At 36.3% G+C, this 20,559-nt stretch overlaps 1 protein-coding gene across 2 annotated transcripts in view; it reads right to left on the bottom strand.

Moving 5' to 3' along the window:
- The window catches only part of DSCAM (DS cell adhesion molecule), a 3,720,739-nt gene that overhangs the window by 586,239 nt on the left and 3,113,941 nt on the right, over positions 1–20,559 (bottom strand). For both annotated transcript variants that reach the window (XM_044071570.1, XM_044071571.1), the window contains 2 exons: positions 9,067–9,230; positions 1–11 (listed from right to left, as the gene is read on the bottom strand). The exon at positions 1–11 is cut by the window's left edge and continues 88 nt beyond it. In XM_044071570.1, coding sequence (XP_043927505.1) covers positions 1–11; positions 9,067–9,230 — 175 coding nt within the window. The remainder of the gene's footprint in view (positions 12–9,066; positions 9,231–20,559) is intronic.

The raw sequence follows: 20,559 nt of genomic DNA, 5'->3' as shown, positions 1-20,559 counted from the left end.
GTCAGGTGGAACTGTAATGAAAAGGAAAACATAACTTGAGAAGTTTCCATTTAGTGCATGCATATGACTACACTCAAGCAGGTATTACAAGGTAATTGGTTATCCCGTCTCCCATTCTCTTCACCCTTCATCTATTCTTTCTCTTTTGTTCCTTCTTTACCACCATTTTAGCAATGTATAAGCATCATTTATACAACAAAAGAATACATTAGAGAAGGAAGACTCTTTTGGTTTGTCAGACTCCTACATTTACAATATCTGCAGCAAGCAAATGACAGTGTGAAACATGTGAAACCTATTTTGAATGTAATATGTCTGTGAAGCAGCAATAGCTTTTATATTCAGCCTTTATAAAACAGGGAAATTTCTCTGACTGAAGAGTATAAATTCATAATTACTGCAACAATATAATGCATCATCAATGTAGCCAGAAAAGCTTGCCACAAATGCAGCAAGAGATATGGGATCAATGTCTGTTAAGCCAAGAAAATCAAATATAAGAGCTGTACAATCTCAGATGAAAGCTATGTAGACTGAACATTGCACAGAATTATTGCACCATACATATGCATTAGTCCAATAAATTACACAATGTCTCTCCTACTACTAAGTTCATAGATTAGTACTAGACTAACTGCCCTTTGGGCCCTTTTAATACTAGCCAATTAACCCATGTGAGAGTCAAACCCTGCACCAGACAGAGACACACACACACACACACACACACACACACACACACACACACACACACACACACACACACACACACACACACACACGTGTACTATCCATTGCTGTTACTCTGGCCACAGATTGCTATATAGTAATACATGCAAACAGACTTCTTCCAATAACAGTAAAATCATTTGAATCTTAAATCTCACACAGCCCTGGATTTTATTGAAATCACAAATAGTTCAGGATATTTTGTTTATAATGATAATGCATTTAACATTTTGCAGCCATACCTCATAAACTATTTGCTCAATAATTTACACAGTGCCAAAACCAGGGTCAGCTTTTAAATATTGCTGTTATAAATTTTGAAAAGATAATGGTAGCTAAAAGAATGAGTTTTGTTTTAGCATGCATTTTTCAAAGGATATGAAGTCCAAAACTCAAATGTCTGTCATTATTTAGGGACTGAAATTCTCAATGATTGACTAGAAAGCCAGAAATTATGCAAAAAAATAATAAAAATATGAGGCAAATCCTGGTCAGCTGAGAGGTATGCCTGCATCTAAAAACAAAGATTTTATTTCTAAAGCCGTGTACAATACTTTGATACAAGACAGAAACTGAATCCATTTGTCATTTTGAACAATTGAAACTTGTAACACAAAAGTAATGAATTCACTGCTACTTTTCACCATTTTCAGGGCCGGCCTCACTCAGAGGTAAACTAGGCACCTGCCTAAGGTGCTATACTTGTGGGGGCGCTGATTCTTCATTTCTGTCTTTTTTCGTTTTTATTTTTTAGAGGTTTAGCAATTCCCCCTTTGTATGTGTACTTGTACACTACTTGTAGGGGTCAAATGGCATCTCTGCTACAGTGTTGACTGCAACTCCTAACAGCATGATAGCATACTTCCAGAGAATTTGATTAGCTCTAAGAGTGCATGATCAGTAGTGTGTAAACTTTTCTGTCCCTGACTTGCAAATCTGTAAGCAGTACAATTTCCAATAGGTTTAGCAGATATGCAAGTCAAGAAACAAGTGTTTAACTAGGTGCTGGCTAATGAACATCTGTATCTAAGAACACTATCTGGTAACAGTTTACACTCCAAAGGTCGACACTGACATGCACGACAGCCTCCTCCTCGAACATGGTCGGAGCGACAGTTGGAATGTTGATGTTCATGTGTATGTCCATTTAGAAGGATGTACACAGGGCAGGAACTCATAGCAAGGTTGTCAATGGGAGAGTTACACAGTAAGATTGACAGAAATTGTTGACTTTGTTGCGTCAACCATATGACCTAATTAATATGTATGAGTCAACGTTATTTGTCATGGAAATCACCATTCACGTAAGTGATTTTCGTGTTTTTGATAGTAAACCATCTGGTAACACATAGTTGCTGGTGTTGGTGGCTGAGATACTATTGTTTGCAAAAGGAGATCTGCTTTTTCCTGCATACTATAAGAGATCACTGATAAAGGTACAGAAATATTTTTATACAATCACTATTAATCTTGCAGGTTCCATTAATCTCTAGCTGGCCTTTGTGGGAATGCTCTGTCTGGAGAAAAGAGAAATGGGGTTTTAGGGTCAGGATATTACTAGTTACTTTGCTTTTTGTTTGCAACTTCTTTAAGGAACTGATTATAATTTAAAACTCAGGAAGAACATCATTACAGTACAATCTCACGTAAGGAGAATTACTAAGGTAAGTCATTTGCAACTATTCAAACTACAGAGTGGCGAGCAGTAAAACCACTCGATGACTAGTAATGCAGTAAGTTGTTATAGTCTTACATAGTCTATGAAGTGTTCAGTACAGCAAGCCAGAATTAAAACGATGGATGAGCATTACTAGATGCTTTACTTGATTTTTTTTGTGTAGCACTTAACTATAATTCGACGTCAGTAATTCTATCCATTTGAGGTACTCTCATGTAAGACTGCTTTGTCAGAATAAATGGCAGTGGAGTAAATTACTCCAACACTCATGTTAGACTGCTTTGTAGACTGGGATGTCAATGCAGTAACCTGCAACAGCTGACAGGAATTATTTTAGAATCCAGTCCATCATGTTTGTCCTGATAAATTCATAATTCAAAGAAATAAATACATACTACATGATATTTTATAGCTGCCTTTCCAGATATGATATCCCTGAAATAAAACTCACTCATCTAAATGATTTGAGGAACATGTCTCAAGCATATTTAATACTCTGTCTGGATCTGCAGCCTCTTCCATAACTCCTTTTATTTTATATTATTTTTATTTTATTTTATTTTAGGGAGACTGGTATTGCTTAAAGTAAATTATTTTAAGTAGCATCTTTTCAATGTACTATTACTCAAATAATCTAGAGATAATACTTATGCAATGGCGCATCCACAGCTCAATTTTCAAAAGATGAATGTAGCTTAGCCTAAGTAAGGGTCACCAGTTTGCCACCCTATTTTAGTGAAATGATACCACAGGGTTTGATGAATCAGAAAGCCACCATGGCCACGTGAAGGGATATTACTTAAGTATGTTACTGGAAACCCTACTTTTTATATTACAGACACTCATTTTACAGGCAACTGTCTACAATTAATCATGGTCTTGGACAATCTTCCTTCCCCTCCCCTCCCCTCCCTAGTGGTGACACCTCCTAAGCCCGCCTAAAAACTAGCCCAGCTGTTGATTTGAGTCCCATTCAACACCATGATTTTACTACATAATTTAAAACCCTCTGGTTGAATAATGATGATCTGGCAAAATCTTACCACTCCATTGTTCCTGCAGGTCTCTGAGATGCTAACATGACTCTGGGCATGCAGTTATTGTCAGAGATTTATCTCTCTAGCTGATGGGGCAGTGTTTCACTGTTTTTCAAGACTAATCTGTATATTGTTTGTATATAGAACTTGCAGAAAGACTGTAGATTGGTACAAAAAGAAATAAACTGTGCATTAAGCAACTCACCCTTCAGCTGAAATACGTACTTAGAAGCAATCAAGCAATGTAAGTTAATAAAAAGTCATCTCCATTGAGAATGCCTGAATATTAGAATACATGTAAAAATAGACCTCATGATGCTGGTTCACACTGTGCCATAATCTTATGTATTAAACATTTTAGCAAAATTATTTAGAACAAAAAAAAAGCAATTTTAAGACAATTCATTAACACTTAGTGAGGGCAACACAATCACTTTAGTCAACTTTGTCATGTGATAGAAAGTGTTGATGAAAGTATAACTAAGCAAAACATCACCAAAGATGATGTTTCTACAAAACGTATTATTTTACCCTTTGTAACCTAAAAATAACGTAAGTCGCAGTATAATCAAATGGATGGGGTAAGTGAATCCCTCAATAACCCACAGCCTGAACTTAAATTATTGCAATGAAATTTTTAGAATACATTATTCAGAACAAGAGTATAGCCAGGTTATAAGCACTGTAGTAATTATACAAGCATTTTGATGCTGTCCATGAATACTTACGTTAGTAATAGCCATTACTTGACTTCTGAAATGCACATCAGACTGAGATTTGATTTGCAGCACAGGTGCTGGAAGATGCATATGGGAGAATGGGAGTGAGGTGCTAATGTCAGCTTGCCCATCATGGGGGAGGGAGAGACTGCTAGGGCTTGCTGGAATAGGAACATTAAGATCCAGGTGTGTTGCAGTATACCACTTGGCAGGGATGTTGTACATACGTGGACACATGCATGCATCTCACATAGGCAGCACTTGTGGAGCTTGCATGGCTATTGCAGTGTGGCAGGAGTAAGAGTGCACACCCTGACAGCAAGGCTATTGCAGTGTGGCAGGGGTGAGAATGTATAACCTGGCAGCAAGACTATCACAATGTAGCAGGGGTTAGGGTGTACACCCTGGCAGCAAGGCTATTTCAGTGTGGCAAGGGTTAGGGTGTACATCCTGGCAGCAAGCTATCACAATATGGCAGGGGTTAAGCTATACACCCTGACAGCAAGACTGTCACAGTGTGGCAGGGATTAGGGCATATACCCTGGCAGCAAGGATGCTGCAGTGTCACAGGGGTTAGGGTGTACACCCTGGCAGCAAGGCTATCTCAATGTGGCAGGGCTTAGGGCATATACCCTGGCAGCAAGGCTATCACACTGCATCAAGTTTAGGTTTTACACCTTGGCAGCAAGGATTTCATAGTGTGGTAGGGGTTAGGGTGTACACTCAGACAGTAAGGCTATCACACTGTGGCAAGGGTTAGGGTCTATACCCTGGCAGCAAGGCTATTATAGTGTGGCAGGTGTAAGGGCCTTCATCCTGGCAGCAATGATATCACAAGGGCAGGGGTTAGGACATATGCCCTGGCAGGAAGACTATCACAGTGCAGCAGGGATCAGGTTGTACATTCAAGCAGCAAGACTATTACAGTATCACAGTGTGGCAGGAGTTAGGGCATACAGCCTGGCTACAATATGATACCACACCAGCTTTCTTGACTTCTTCACTGGCCCTGGATATGGGTTGTATTGAGCTGAAGATGGCTAAGGTGGATCCAATAAACTTGGTGAGCAAGGAGAGAAGAGGACCTGGAGGCAGTTGATGGCTAGCTTTGGGGGGAGTTAAAAAATGAATTGTACTGGAGTTCCTTAGGCTGAGTCTGCATATGAGGTAATGAGATTTGTTATAAAAAGTACTTAAAACTGACACAAGTTTCATCTGCCAGATTATGCCATCCTCTTTCAATAACAGGCACAATAGAGGGTGTCATTACTTGAAGCGTACTGTCACACTTTCCATAGTGTAAATAACAAACCATTAGAGAAGGGAGTGAAATCTTTAACATAAATAATATCAGATGTTGCAGTGTGTAATGGAAAAAGTTTATTATTTTGGCAACTGATTTTGCCAATATATCCAAGCCCTTAAAACATTTCTTGAAGCTGAGAACTCCTGACATGACATCATAAAAGACTGAACCTACAAAACCTCACTGTCTTCATTAATGCATAGCCGGCTTTAGGCACCTGCAAACCCTGCGGTCACTGGGGCCCCCTGGTTCTTGGGGGCCCCAACCATAGCAAGTTACTTTATCTTGATATTTTGTAACATGTCTGTTAAACCAGCAAAAGCTAGTACAGCAATGCTGTATGCTTAATAAACCAGGTGGCTAATAATAACTCTTTATATCTCCTTCAAAATCCAAAGATCTTTTATAATAATGGAGTTTTGTCAAGTAACAGACTTTGCAATTCCATTAAATATTTTTAACACTGGCATAATGCCTGTGGCTTAGTTAAACCCTGGTGGTAGACATCCTGCCCACAAAAACTAACTAGCCAGCTTTAGGCATCTACAGTACCCATGGCTGCAGAGGGGCCCCTTAATCATCCTTGACTGTGTGGGGGGCCCCACAAAAGCTGTTGTAGACTGGGGAAAGCAAGGAGAAAAAATGAATTAATTTTCCATTACACCCTTTAACCTTAATAGAACTGTGATATGATCCTGTTAGATTAAAACTGATAATGAACATGTGTAAGGTAAGCAATAGAGAGATCAATCAGCAGCCCAGAGTGACTGATGTCAGTGCACACCTTGGATATTAAGAAGAGCTGATGCTTCTGATTGTCAGGGATGTTTTTTCTTTTAGGCAGTTTAATATGTACAGGAAGAACATTGGATACTATAATTCCCAAATGTCTTTGTTGAAGAATTCTGCTCAATAACAAAACTAATAGCAGAATAAAGACCCAAAATGAGGGACACATTTTAAAATTTTCTCTACTTCACTAAAAAGGTACTAGAATAACACATTTTGCATCAACATGCATTTTTTTTGGACAGCAAGAAGTATAAAACTGATGTCTGGATTTATTGCCTGAATGTAATTTTGAATGATTTACCAGCAAATAAGACTTTTTTTTAGGAAGGATGGAGCAAAATTATGGGGCAAAATCAGGGAATATTTGTGAAATCAGGGAGAGAGACAGGTATTCAATTACTCCTCAATGAGGTAAATAAAAGTGACTTACCCCTGCTGTATGATGACTGCTAAATGGCAGTCACTGATTTGGTGTGGCAGTACCAGTGTTGCACAATGTGTTGTTATTTGCTGAAATAAGTAGAAAACTAGCATTGCTGTCACTTATGCGCGTGTGTGTATGTGTTTAACAAAATCACCAATTTTTATCAGTTCACACATACAATAATGTCGGGGCACACACCTTATTCTTCTTGGTATCAGTAAAAAATGCAGCTAACAAGTAATTATATTTCAAAAGTAACACGCAGACACTTAGATCTTCTAGGAATCTGGTGGGCCTCCTTCCCAGACTATATAAATGGATACGGGGGTTGCCTTATTCATCCTTGACTTTGTGGGAGCCCCACAAAAGCTGTTTCTGGTTGAGAAAAAATGCTTTAATTTTCTGATTACACTCTTTAACCTGTACAGGACTGTGATGTGACCCCGTTGGGATAAAACTAATAATGACTTCTGATCTCAGTTTGCACCCGTTATAATACAGACCCTGCTCATATGTGAATGTACAAACAATTGCTATAGGTTGTGTGGGGGGCTGGGGATTCTGTGGTCATTGTTTCCTTTACTTTTCATACAGACTTCAGAAATGTACAAAGAAAGTTACTTTAGCTCCTGTAGGGGAAGTGTACTCTCTAGTAGCAACAAAGTACAACACATTACTGCAAGCATTATTGTTTTTTTTCACTTTCCTTGCAATCAGACATCAGGCATGTATACAGGTTGGTTGTTTTTGAGGGTTAGGGATGAAAGTTGAGGCATGCTATGTATATGTATTTCAGCAGTCACTTGAAATACATGAAAATTATCATTTGAACCTCTGCTTTCATCCCAATCCAACACCAGACATATTTGCAGTGACTGTCTTTTTTGGGGATTAGAGAGGCAGGCAGTATTCCCAAACAGGATCTGTGTATCCTCGCAACAATTGACTTGTTAGTTTATTATGAGCTACTATTTTGTCAGCTTTGAACATTAAGGCTTGAGCACAACTTATGTCTTCATTGAAAATAAAAAAATAAGACTGGAATACTTCTTCTTACTAGTGACTTTTGTTTAGGCCATTGTTGGGTAAAAAGGTTGAAAAATGCTCTAGAATCCATTTTAGAGCATCAATAACCCTTATAGCTTCTGGGGGCACCGGCTCAATTGAGTTATTTCTAAATGGTTTTTACTGTGCTGTCTTGTTCAGGAATGGTCTGTTGAAAGGAAAAATAAAGCTGAACAGCAACACTGAATTTATTTCCTTTATCGTAATTTCTGTTCAAGCTATCATTGGATAAAAAGGCTGTGTAAAAATTAAAAAGAAATATAAAGCACTTCAGAGCATATATAAAGTTATGGCTTCTTAAATAAAACTAAAGAGAACTGTAAAATGTGAGAAATGGATGAAAAAAGTAGTGTGCCTGGTGTGGGGATCCCAAGATGGGAAGAAACAGAGGGGAGCACTGGAGAATGTGTGTGTGTGTGTGTGTGTGTGTGTGTGTGTGTGTGTGTGTGTGTGTGTGTGTGTGTGTGTGTGTGTGTGTGTGTGTGTGTGTGTGTGTACACGCGCACGCACGCATGAGCATTTTGGAGGGAGTGTTGAAACAGTAGGCAGTGCCTAGGGCTCCATTTCACCTAAGTCCAAACCTGCACATAGAGTTGTTGTAATGTATCATTCTTACATATAAATGCCAGCAACTGTGAATCTCTCTTTGTGAAATGGGCCATTACAATGTGGTACATAGGCTTGTTGTAAAGTAAGAACATTGTAGCTACAGGTCAGTCTGTATGTATTATTCCTAAAAGTTTGCAGCATGAGAAAAAAGGATGGATAGAAGAAGTGGCAGTGACAGGATGAACCTTAGACTGGAAGAGCCCAGGGGACCACCAACTTGATATTAGCTGGTGGCCCCCAAAATGCTAACACCAGCCCTGATAATGCATAATGTACTATTTTCCATAACTGTAACAAGAAGGTCTTATATCTTAGCAAGACAGGTTGTCAGCCATGCCTCACAGATGGAACATCATGCATTGAAAATGATTACTTATGATACTTTATTAGTATCACCATAATGTATGTAAGTAACCATTTGCCTAAAGAAGTATAGTGCTTTTGATTACCCAGAATTCTTTGCAACTGTATTTAAATCATTCCCATTATAGACACTGACATCATTATTTTGGGTCTGGTCATAAGAAAAAGCTGAGTTGACAGTGAAAGTAAAACATCAAAGATTTAATTTTTGTTCGTTTTCAAATCACTTGTGGTTTTAATATCAGGAGAATTAAATAAAATGTAAAACACAGATGCGTGAGAAATGTAACAATACATTTTGACTGTATTTGTCATAGAGAAGAAAAGCAGGCACACCTGATTCTCACCTTGGACCTGCAAATTCAGGACAATTTCATCTGCTCCCCAGTTGTTGCTTGCTACACAGCGGTAGTATCCTGAATCCTCAGCCTTCACAGTACGGATTACAAAACTGCCATTGTTATGGATACTCCTTCGCCCATCAGTCATCACTAGGCTGGGTGTCCCGTTACTACCTCACAGGAAGCAAAAGATACAAGGTGTTAAATATTGCAATCATCATTAACCAGCATGAACTAGTTTGTACGCACAATAAGCAATAGGTTTCTAGCACAAGAATAATGATTATGAACATAATGAAAACATTTGTTTGACCAGAATCAAATGCCTTAATATGGTAATGGAAATGGGTGTATGTATAGAAAAGGACAGGGGCATTATATATATTCTGTCTGCCATACAGCTGGCGGTGAGATGACTCAATACTGACATATTTCCAAATATAGATATCGAACCCCTTGGAATAACCTAATAAGCCTATCTGGAGTAAACTGCCATTAGTGCAAAATATATTGCTTTGTCAAGTTTCAGTGCCTGCAAAGCCTCCTCACAAGCTTGACTCCACTGCTCCATATTATTTTACTAATTTTACATGTCTCTTCTACCCCCTACTCATAAAGGCCATTGAAGGATAATATATATCTTCTGCGGTTTTACCTTAGTAGAGTTGCACATATCATTAGCATTTCTTCCTCTCTGCAGCTATCTGCTTTCTTTCTGTATATATGATGTTATAGTCACCAAGAAAATCCTGCTTAAACTTTATTTCCACATCACACAGTTTATTCCAGATCACTTCCCATGTCCTACTTGTATCCTTTAAGCTGACATGATAAAATTTTTGACTATGCTGTTATACTTATCAGTAAGATCCTGCTTAAATTTTATTCATCTATCACAGAATTGTTTATTCTAGACCATGTTTGCAACAATCCAGTAAACAGATGGCTTACATACCTTATTCTCCTGCATTGCTGCTTACATCACTGTTAATCTTTTGTCTAGTAATCAGCTTCAGTGTCTTTGCGACTGTCCTCCAACATTTGCTAAGGTCCCTAGACTCTCACTCTCACTCTTTGTTTAGCCCTCTTGTTGAACAACTGGGGACATCATATGTCGTAACTATGATTTGTAATTTAACAAAAAGCTCCAAATCTGCACACCTGGAGCTTTATGCTTCTTATGGCTATCTCTTATGCTTCGCAGGGGATTCAAAACTATGGCAAGGCCTGTCAACAGCTTTATTAAAAAAACATAAGCAATACTAAAATGTGTACATGCAAATTATTTTTAACAGATACATATCTATGTGCAGCTATTCTGTTTCCCAGAAAGCTCATCAAATGAAACTCCTAAATGCTTAATTACTAAATAAAATGTATAAACAAATGGCATGTGTTATCTTTTGGGTTATTAACTTCTTGCTGCCTTATGAGTGGTTCTGCTGTACTTGGTCTGCCATTTGCTCACTTGTGTGCTGTGTAGTTGTCATTGTTTAATTATTTTACAGCATGTTTGCTACTGCACGGCTTATTGTATGACTATATTCTCAATATACTGAATATGAGTAGGATTTCTTAAAAAAACATCGTTATAGTGCAAAACCAATGTAAGGAACTTACTTTAGTTTGAGCTATACTATTGTATTAGCAGTGCAGCGCCATAATACTTAATGTCACATCACAGACATTTCTGCATCAATCAAGAAACCTTAGGAGATTTATGCCAACTTCATTCATTCATTCATTCATTCATTCATTCATTCATTCATTCATTCATTCATTCATTCATTCTTTGATAACCTTCTTAATGCAATTCAGGATCATGAGGAAACTGGAGCATAATATCCTGTCACTTAGTGGGCACAAGGCTGTAAAGTAGTCAAGGATGTGCAACAACCTATTGCAGGAAACACACATACGCACTTATAAAATATGTACACTAACTCACACGTGGGAAATACGTCTATAAGCAGTTTCAGGGATTGCCACTTAACCCACTAATGTCTTTAAGATATATGAGGAAACCCAAGCAGCTTGTGAAATTCCATAAAGACACAGGTAGACTGTACAGATTCCACTCAGAAGGCAGCAAAGCCATAAACTGTGAAAAAAGCAGGAAACATTGCAGCCGTGTTAATTTCTTCATCACTGTGCACAACTTTATAACAAACATCTTCTTCTTTTTTTTTGCATTTAGTGTGCTTCATCACTGGGTCATTTGCTGAACAAAGGTATTTTTTGTTTTGCGGTGCTTCTGGTTTTTCTGAGATTTTTGTTTTAATGTGCCAGGGACATTGATTGGGTCCATCTACACATGTTGGAGTCTGTTATTTGTTGAAGGCTATTATTGTTATCTGAAGTGGAGGAAATTTAGTGTGTTTTAACCTCCTAATTTCACTAAAGGAAAGCTGTGTTTTGATACTTTTGGCTCTCTGACAAGACAAGAGGTCAGCATGTAAAGGTTATGATTCAGAGTTGAATCATTTGGATTACAATGGATGACACTGCTTCTTTTAAGAATGTATGATTGTCCTTTGACACTTTTTATATTTTTATATTGATTGCTTTACATTTAATTTTATTGTGCATTTATGTGCTGACTTACAGTGTTCTGTTTCTCACTAAATTGGCATTATTTATTTATTGATTTTTTGTTTATTGATAAGTCAATGAGGTGTTAAACCGAGATCTCATCTGCTGAGTTGGTGGTAGCCAAGGAAGAGGTAAAAGATACCACAGCACAAAGAACAGGGGTTAAATTAAATTTATTCCATCCCCGGTAAAGAAAAAAGGAATAATATCATCAAACACATTAACTAGATTGCCCAAAGGAAAATACATGTTTATACAACTCAGAAATGTTCCATAGCCTATCATATAATGCTTTGGTACACTCAGTATCCCATATTATCCAAGGCAATTCCATCCATAGTAAAGTTTCTTTATTAGAGTAATTACCTCTTGCTTTAACATGATAAAATATCAGATGCTGTATCAAATAAAGATACAGTCAACTTCCCTTGATCAAGTCTTGTTTGAGTACAAAATACTTTCATTTGCTGACACTCAAAATGAAAATGTTCAATTCTTAACAAAAAATTCAAACTCTGTTATAGTTTTTATATGAAATTAGAGATTTCACAGGCAGTGATGCTCTTAATGACAATTTGTATGCTGTCTTTAAGGCAAACTACTTCCATCTTAGGAACCTAGCCCAGATTAAACATTGCTACAAAGATCAGACCTTGTGGTGGTGATAAACGCACTAGTGTTATCCTTCTGTAAATACTGTCATTTCCTGTACCTAAGACCTTTGGATGGTGACTTGTCCAACCAGCAGTGAATGCAATGTTCTGTGGCTAGGATGCAAAATAGTATACTTCAAAATTAATGTATGATGCTAATGCTGCAGAATCTACACTGCCTGCTCATTGTCATGCTATATTTAAGATGTTACCTATCACCTGATCTGGACCCTGCTTATCTTAATGAGCTGTGTGGGACTGCTGGTGTTCCAAATGATAATCTGGAGACATCAGGTAAAACTTTTTTCCCCTTAACTTCTGTCTTTTTGGAAGGGTATCTGGTAGAGATTCCTACATGAACTTTAGGTTTTTGTACATTTAAGCAAGGTCCATGTGAAAGTCTTAGCTACCTAATAGTTTATAATCATGAGACAAATTCAGAAAAGTTACCATGAGGTGTACACAAGGTATACACCTCTCCATGACTTTTTTGAATTCAAAGACAGTCCTACCAGTCCGTGACCTTGCTATTTGCTAATGAAGCATTCCGTGGGAAAGGCGTATACCAATTAGCCATGTGCTTTCCTCCAAAACTGCCAGTGGCAAGGCAGAATCACTCATCTGCTTGAATTTGCATGGGCACTCCTGGTTGCTCATAGTAATTAACATAGCCAAAATGCTGTGTACATCCATCATGGTAGAGGTAAGTGCTGGGGGGTTTAAAGTAAAGTAATGCTACACTGTGTGTGTGCATGAGTGTAGAAGAAGGGTTGTATATGTGAGTATATGTGAATGCATGTGTTTACCTGTGAAGTAGCACTAGGGGAGTTATTGAGGAGACAGGTTAGGTATGTGTGTGTGTGTGTGTGTGTGTGTGTGTGTGTGTGTGTGTGTGTGTGTGTGTGTGTGTGTGTGTGTGTGTGTGTGTGTGTGTGTGTGTGTGTGTGTGTGTGTGTGTGTGTGTGTGTGTGTGTGTGTGTGTGTGTGTGTGTGGTCTACATGAAAATATCAAAAGACCACCTCATTGAAGATGACATCATCGAGACAGCATCAGCGAAACTTTAAAACATTCAACACCTGAAACATTGCAAACAAACCCTGGGAAAAGAACCACTTGGCCACCATGGTGAACACTGCCCTTTCCCCATTGTAACATGCTCTCAGAGTTAGTATATTTAGTTAGGGGGGTTTGGAGGAGCAGCCCCCACATCACAGTGTTGGGGTGAATCCCCCCACTTTGGAGGGTTTTATTTGCTTTTTTTTGTATTGTTTATCCCAATGGCCAAATGGTTCTTTTCCTGGGTATAGCTTTTGAAGTTCTGAGTGTTCTATGTTTTAAAGTTTCATTGATGTTGTTTCAATAATTTCCTCCCTGATGATGTGGTCTTTTGATACTCTGAAGGAGACCTGCATGTGTGTATGTGTGTCTGTGTGTATGCGTTTGTGTGTGTGTGCGTGTGTGTGTGTGTACGCATGCGTGTGTGTGTGTGTGTGTGTGTGTGTGTGTGTGTGTGTGTGTGTGTGTGTGTGTGTGTGTGTGGTGTGAATAGGTGAATGTATCTGTGAATATGATTGGATGTATACCTCTTAAACTCTTAGCAAAAGAAATCTGGACAAAGCCAAAAATGATGGGGGTATAAAAGACCAAAAATAAGGACATATTTTAAAATTTAGTTCTCTAAACTTTGAAAGTTGCTAAAATAAAATGTTTTGTGTTATCATGTATTTTCTGAAGGATATGAAGTTTGAAACTCAAATAGCTGTCTGTATTTAAAGAACTGTATGCTCATTAATTTGCCAGAAATCCACAAATTTTATAAGGATCAAATCAAAAATACAAAGCAAAAATATGGATATTCTGCAAAAATCTGGACAGTTCAGAGGTATGATTCAGTGAGAGGCTGTGTGTGTGTGTGTGTGTGTGTGTGTGTGTGTGTGTGTGTGTGTGTGTGCGCACGCGTACATGCGTGCAACCTTCTGATGGTGAGAGTGACAACTGTCAAAGTGAAGATAAGAATTAGAAAATGTTTGTTTTCAGTATATGTTAGAGATAAATTTTTTGGCCTCCAAATCTTCAGTTGTTGTTTGTCTTTCGGCTTTTCCCGGTTAGGGGTTGCCACAGCGGTCTCTGATCTGCTAATGATTGGCAGTAGATTTTCACGAACACCGAGGTGCCAGCTCAACGTCCAACCTTCAATGAAGGCATGCCCATTTAAGCATGTCTTTCGAATGCCACCCAACCACGGGAAGGACATGCAGACTCCACACAGAAGCCACTCCCCGCACTCCAGCCAAGAATCGAACGGGAGAACCTCTTGCTGTGAGGCAACAACGCTACTGCTGCACCACCATGGCAGAATCAAATCTTCACTAAGTGTAATATCCAAAAAACCTATACTTTGGTTCCCTATGTGATGTGTGAGCCTCAAGTACCCAGTAGTGGTTTCAAGGTATGATATAAAAGTTTCTATTTCAATCTTTTTACCTTTCTAGAGGATTAACATAATCACCACCGGAAGGTTGCCATAGTTAAAGGGCAGATGGTGAGGCTATCAAGGATAATAAGGGAAGAACCATTGCTTATTAATGGGCTAAAAAAGGGGCACAAATGTTTATAAGTAGAGATTATCCTGTACAACTTCTTAAGAGAGTTAATTAGAAGTTATGGAATACAAAGAGGATAGGTTTAAGCCAGTTTTTGTGTTACCTTATGCAGTAGATTCATTTAAATATGTGAATATTGTTAAAAAGAACTGGATTCTAACCTTTACACAGGAGTTGAATGTTTTGTTGGGTGACTCTCGGACAACTGTTTTTAGCAGAGGAAGGAACATTAAAAATTTGTTAGAAAAACGAAATGTTTATAATGGATCCAGAGTGCCGTTGGCTCAATGAACAAATGTGGTCATTGAAAATATTGTAAGTTTATTAACAGTGGTCCTTATGTGACAGTTAGGAATTCTGAAAAAACTGTGTGGTGTCACAATCATTGTAATCGTGACACCTCTGGAGTAGTACATGTGTCCACATGCTTATTGTGCCCAACATTTTATGTGGGTAAGACTACTAGATGGCTGAGAGACAGAATTATGGAACGTGTATATCAGTTAAAAAAGGAAAAGTCCACTAAGGCCTTGTATAGGCACTCCATTTTATGTCCTCAATTCAAGAGGTTTATCTCTTTCATTTTGGAGAAGAGGATATACAATGAAAGGTGGTGTGACCCTGAAACATCTCCTGAACACAAGGAAATGACATGGCAAATTAAATTGAATGCCTGAATGCAAATTAAAATGATCTCCTGGTATAAATAATCACATTTTGTCAGTGAATTGAAGTGTAGAGCTGCTATATTGTAGTTCACATTTGAATGTTTAATTTTTGTCTATCTGTGATAAACTGTCTTATGTTTGTAGGATTATTCTTATATGACACACATGATATATTTTATTCCATTTTACCATTTTCATTGTGCACTTAAAATGGATTGGTCCCCTTAAGAGGATGACATTTATTTTTCAATTACTTAATTTGGTAGGAAGTGCTGAGGTTGATTCCTGTAAGGGGACTGGCCAAAGGGAGTTTTTAAAAGTCACAAGCAACCTGGAAGTCTTTAACTTTGAAAATGATCTCTGTAAGGATGAAAGAGTTTAGATTTTGTTTTGTGTATCACTTTCTTTTAATAAGTTGTGGAGTGGTTTGCAGCTCTTCGCTTTATTGGTTTTTGTATGCTGGGAGTGTTACTATAACAGCATGCCTTACAGGCACTAAATTTGATTCAAACCCTGAACATGCCCATTGAGGATATCAGACCTCTGCACTACCACTAGTCACCTGGGATACTATGAAAAGAGAGTTACGTCTTAAAAACAGAAAGAAAACTAAAATAGTAAAACAGCTTTGAACCCTGTAACCATGTCACAGGATGCAGCAGTATTAACCTGCTGCACTAATTGAGGAATTAGTGTAGCAAGGGTTTTATTATATATATTGAGGTCCTCAGGGATTATTCAAACCCTTCAAGAGTTTGTGAGTTACAAATACCTTTTAACCTTGTAGCATAAGGGATTGAGACAAAACTAAAATTGCCGGGGTGACAAAGAGAGGCACATATTAATTCCTCCCCTTGCATATTAAAAGGTTGCTATAGTAATAATATTTTTTACAGCAGCATGGATGTGCTAAAGGATATGAAGTGTGAAATTCTAACATCTGTCATTAATCACCAGGGTAGGGATAAATAAGACATTGTACATGCACTGACAATAGGGACAGTATGGGGTATATGGTGTGTGTGTGTGTGTGTGTGTGTGTGTGTGTGTGTGTGTGTGTGTGTGTGTGTGTGTGTGTGTGTGCTTGACTGTGTGTCTGTATGTGGGAGACTGAATAGGGGAGTGCCTGGGCTAACACTATGCATCCGCTGTCACTGTTAACTATCCTAGAAAAGTGTTGATCTGCACTCATGGTAGTTAACACAGTTCAGAGACATGCAAATTAGTTGATATTGAGGTCTTTCCTCATTGCAGCTAACATGTCTCTGAATATGAAAATACCACATTGTGTAAACAGGGCCTTTTTACAGCAGCCCTTAACATGAGTGGCAGACTTCTTCTGAATCCCTCAGCTTGAATTTAAGATGTACTCAGTTTTGGACCTTACATTCTGAATTTTTTTTCCCTATTATTATTTTAAATGTTTAATTATAAGCATCAAGTTTTGAAATACATACTTACATACACACACAAACATATATGAATGGATGAATAAATAAATAAGAAAGTCGTCTGCACTACAAAGATTGTAGTATACAATGGACTTGAAGTGAGCATTCCTCTGCACTATATTTCAGTTATGGACAATTTATACACTTCATAGTTTATTTATTTATTATTTATTACATCAGTTTACTGGGTAATGTCCGACTTGAGCCAGGAGCCCGTTTTCAGTGGAGACCCAGGGAGAAAAGCTCCGACAAATAATTAACAAAAAACAGTGGGAAAAGTATAACAGAGTATCACAATACAGTGTACAAATACAGAAATGTTTCATCAAACATTGTAAAGAGGCTAGTTAATAATAAATAGTCGAGTTTACAAAACTTGATTACAAGTATAGTATATAACCACTTTTTTTTAAATAGTTGTTAGAGAGAAGCTATATATTGCTGTCTCATAAATAGATTAATAGAAGAAGAGAAACAAAATGAGAAGTAAACCTTGCTTCTCATAATAGGGTTTAAATACGCATTGAAAGTTGATCTTGTTAGAGTAAGAGACAACATGGGGTTGGGAGGGTGGCCTAATGGTTAAGGTGTTTGCCTTACAAACACAAGGTACAGGGTTTGAGTCTCACAGGGGATAAATGGCTAGGCTTAAAATGGCTCACAGGGGCAGTTAGCCTAGTATTAATCTATGAACATGGTGTTCTGCTTATCCAGGAGCATAGCCAGTGATCAGTAAAGTGATCTTTTAGGAGCAGTTTGATATTGTTTTTGGGTTTTTTTTGTTGTTCAAAGATTTTTTATTATTTTTCAGTAAAGAGAATATGAAAACATTTTGAATTAACATTTATGATTGAAAAACAAAATATGGTAAAACTATATAAAACATTTACAGAGGCCTCAAACAATAAATTAAAAAGTAGCAAATTACATACATATATAAAGAAAGACATATACGATTCAACAGTCCAAATTCCAAGTAGTAAGTTGACTGAGGGTAGATCTGGATTCATTGTCTTAATAAGGGATATAACCTTCTTCCAAGAATTATTAGACCATTTTTTGGGAAAAATTCTTAATTCTTTAGCTTGTATTTCTGTTGATGCTACTTTATCCAACAAAGACAAGAAGTCTTCAAAGGTTGGAACGGAAGGTGATTTCTATTTTCTCGTAATACACTTTCTGGCAACTGCCATTATTGACCAAAGAATATATTTATTATTATTATTCAGAATAACAAAATCCGTTACATTCAAAAAAAAATTAAAGATTTTGATAACATGAAAGACTCACTGAAAATAGCTTGAAGAAATTTAGCAATATCATCCCAAAATTTCCTTATATGAGAACATTCATAAAAAATATGAGACCAGTCAGCTTTACAAACTATTGAACATCTCCAACATTGTACTTCCTTAAAGAGATTAAATTTAGCAATTTTATAAGGAGTGTAAAAGGCTCTATGTAAAAATTTCCAGGAAAAAATCTTCCAAACCTGCAAATTAGAAGTTAATTTAATATAAAGTAAAATATTAGCTTTATTATCGGATGTTAGAGACAACATAAAATCCTTAGCAATAAAGTCCCAAAATTTCTGATTAGGGATAGATTTATAATTAATAATAATTTTATAAAGTTTTGATATTAAATTTTTCCAAGTGTATTCTCCTTGTAATGTTCCATGTATAAGAGCTATACATTTGGGCAAAGAATTAAAGGAAGACATTTCTATTGATCGGCATAAGTCTTATGTGAATGGAATTAAACTATTAAGGGCTAACCAATCTGTTTTAGGTAAATTACATTTTTTGATTAAATTATGTGCATCCAGGGTAACTAAATTGATTGTGCAATGATACCAACAAGTAAAAGTTTTCTCTTCCCATATACTAAGAATATCCATATTAATATCATTGAAGACGTTTTCTGTAATGTCAAAAGGATATAGTAACGGTATCCACAATTTAATATCAATATTATTATTAACAAAACTTCTAAAAGTATTATAAATAGTTTCTATAATTTGAATTAGTGAGTTTAGTAGTATTATACTGTAAATTAATACAAAGTGCATGCCAAATATTATTACTTAGATCATTAAATTGTAATTTTTTTATTAATTTATTTTCATTTAGTATAATGATTGCCTGTAAGGATTTCCAAGCTGAAGAGTAGTTTGGATTAATCCAATTTAAAATTATTTTAAGATTAGAAGCTTTAATATATGACTCTATATCTGGAAAATGTATTCCTGCTGACTCCCATGGTCTAATATAATTTGATAAGGCTATTCTATTTTTTTTGGGTGCCATAAGAATTTTAATAACATTTTATTTATTACTTTTAAAATATTTTTATTGGGAAGTATAGGGATAGATAAAGCAATATTATTTATTTTGAATAACAAAATCATTTTAATCGTGTCTTCAAAATTTAAATGTAAATTATTCCATTTTTCTATAACATCTTTTATTATTTTAACAATGTTATTATAATTAGTATTTAGAGTTAAATCAAGATTTTCACAAATTTCAACTCCTAGATATTTTAAAGAAGGGACCGGTTTCCCAATAATTTCCTTTGTATTCAATTTACTATTATCATTACTTTTTTTAATTATTTAAATTATATGTTTAGACTTAGAACTACTAATTTTTAATCCTGAAATACAATAACATTTTTTAATTAATAGATCTAATTCTTGCAAAGACTCTTCTGAATTTTTTTAAAGTAAGTAGAATATCATCTGCAAATAACATTATCTTAGAATCAAATTTATTAATTATATTACGTCCTTTAATTTTAGGATTAGATTGTATTGTCAAAGAGAAAGGTTCTATTGCTAGAGCAAATACAATTGGGGACATTGGGCATCCTTGTCTAGTACCTTTAGTTATTTCAACAGATTCAGAAACAAATGGACCTAATTTTAGATAAGCTAAATTATTATTATAAATATGTTTAATAAATAAATAAATTGGATGGAAAACTTATATAGTTCAAGAATTTTAAAGAGAAAATCTCAATTTAGTGAGTCAAATTCTTTCTCAATATTAAGGGCAATTATGAGGGCTTCTTGATTTTCCCTATTCAAAATATATATGGTAATTATAATTCTTTGTATATTATCTTGAGTATGTCTATTATATATAAACCCCATTTGATCTTCAGTGATAAATTGTGTTAGTGATTTCTTGAATCTAGTAACTAAAATAGACATTAAGATTTTATAATCATTACTGATCAGATAAATTGGCCTATATGAGCTGCACAAATGAGAATCTTTATTTTTCTTTTAGTATGGGGTAATTGATGAATATTTCCATGAAGGTGGAATTATACCTTGTATGTATGACTCATTTAAAGCCTTATGTAAAACTGATACTGCTGAGTGTGGTAGAAGGTTATAAATATCATTAATAATGCCATCTATTCCTGGTGCTTTATTGTTTTTGCTTTTTTTAAATTTTTCATTAATTTCTTTTAAGGAATTTTTTTTTGAATTTCACTTATTACATTTTCTGGTAGGTTTTT

This window comes from Protopterus annectens, chromosome 5.part0 (genome assembly GCF_019279795.1).
Source record: "Protopterus annectens isolate FY-2018-M chromosome 5.part0, PAN1.0, whole genome shotgun sequence".
NCBI lineage: Eukaryota > Metazoa > Chordata > Ceratodontiformes > Protopteridae > Protopterus > Protopterus annectens.
This window is presented reverse-complemented; position numbering and strand designations above follow the sequence as displayed.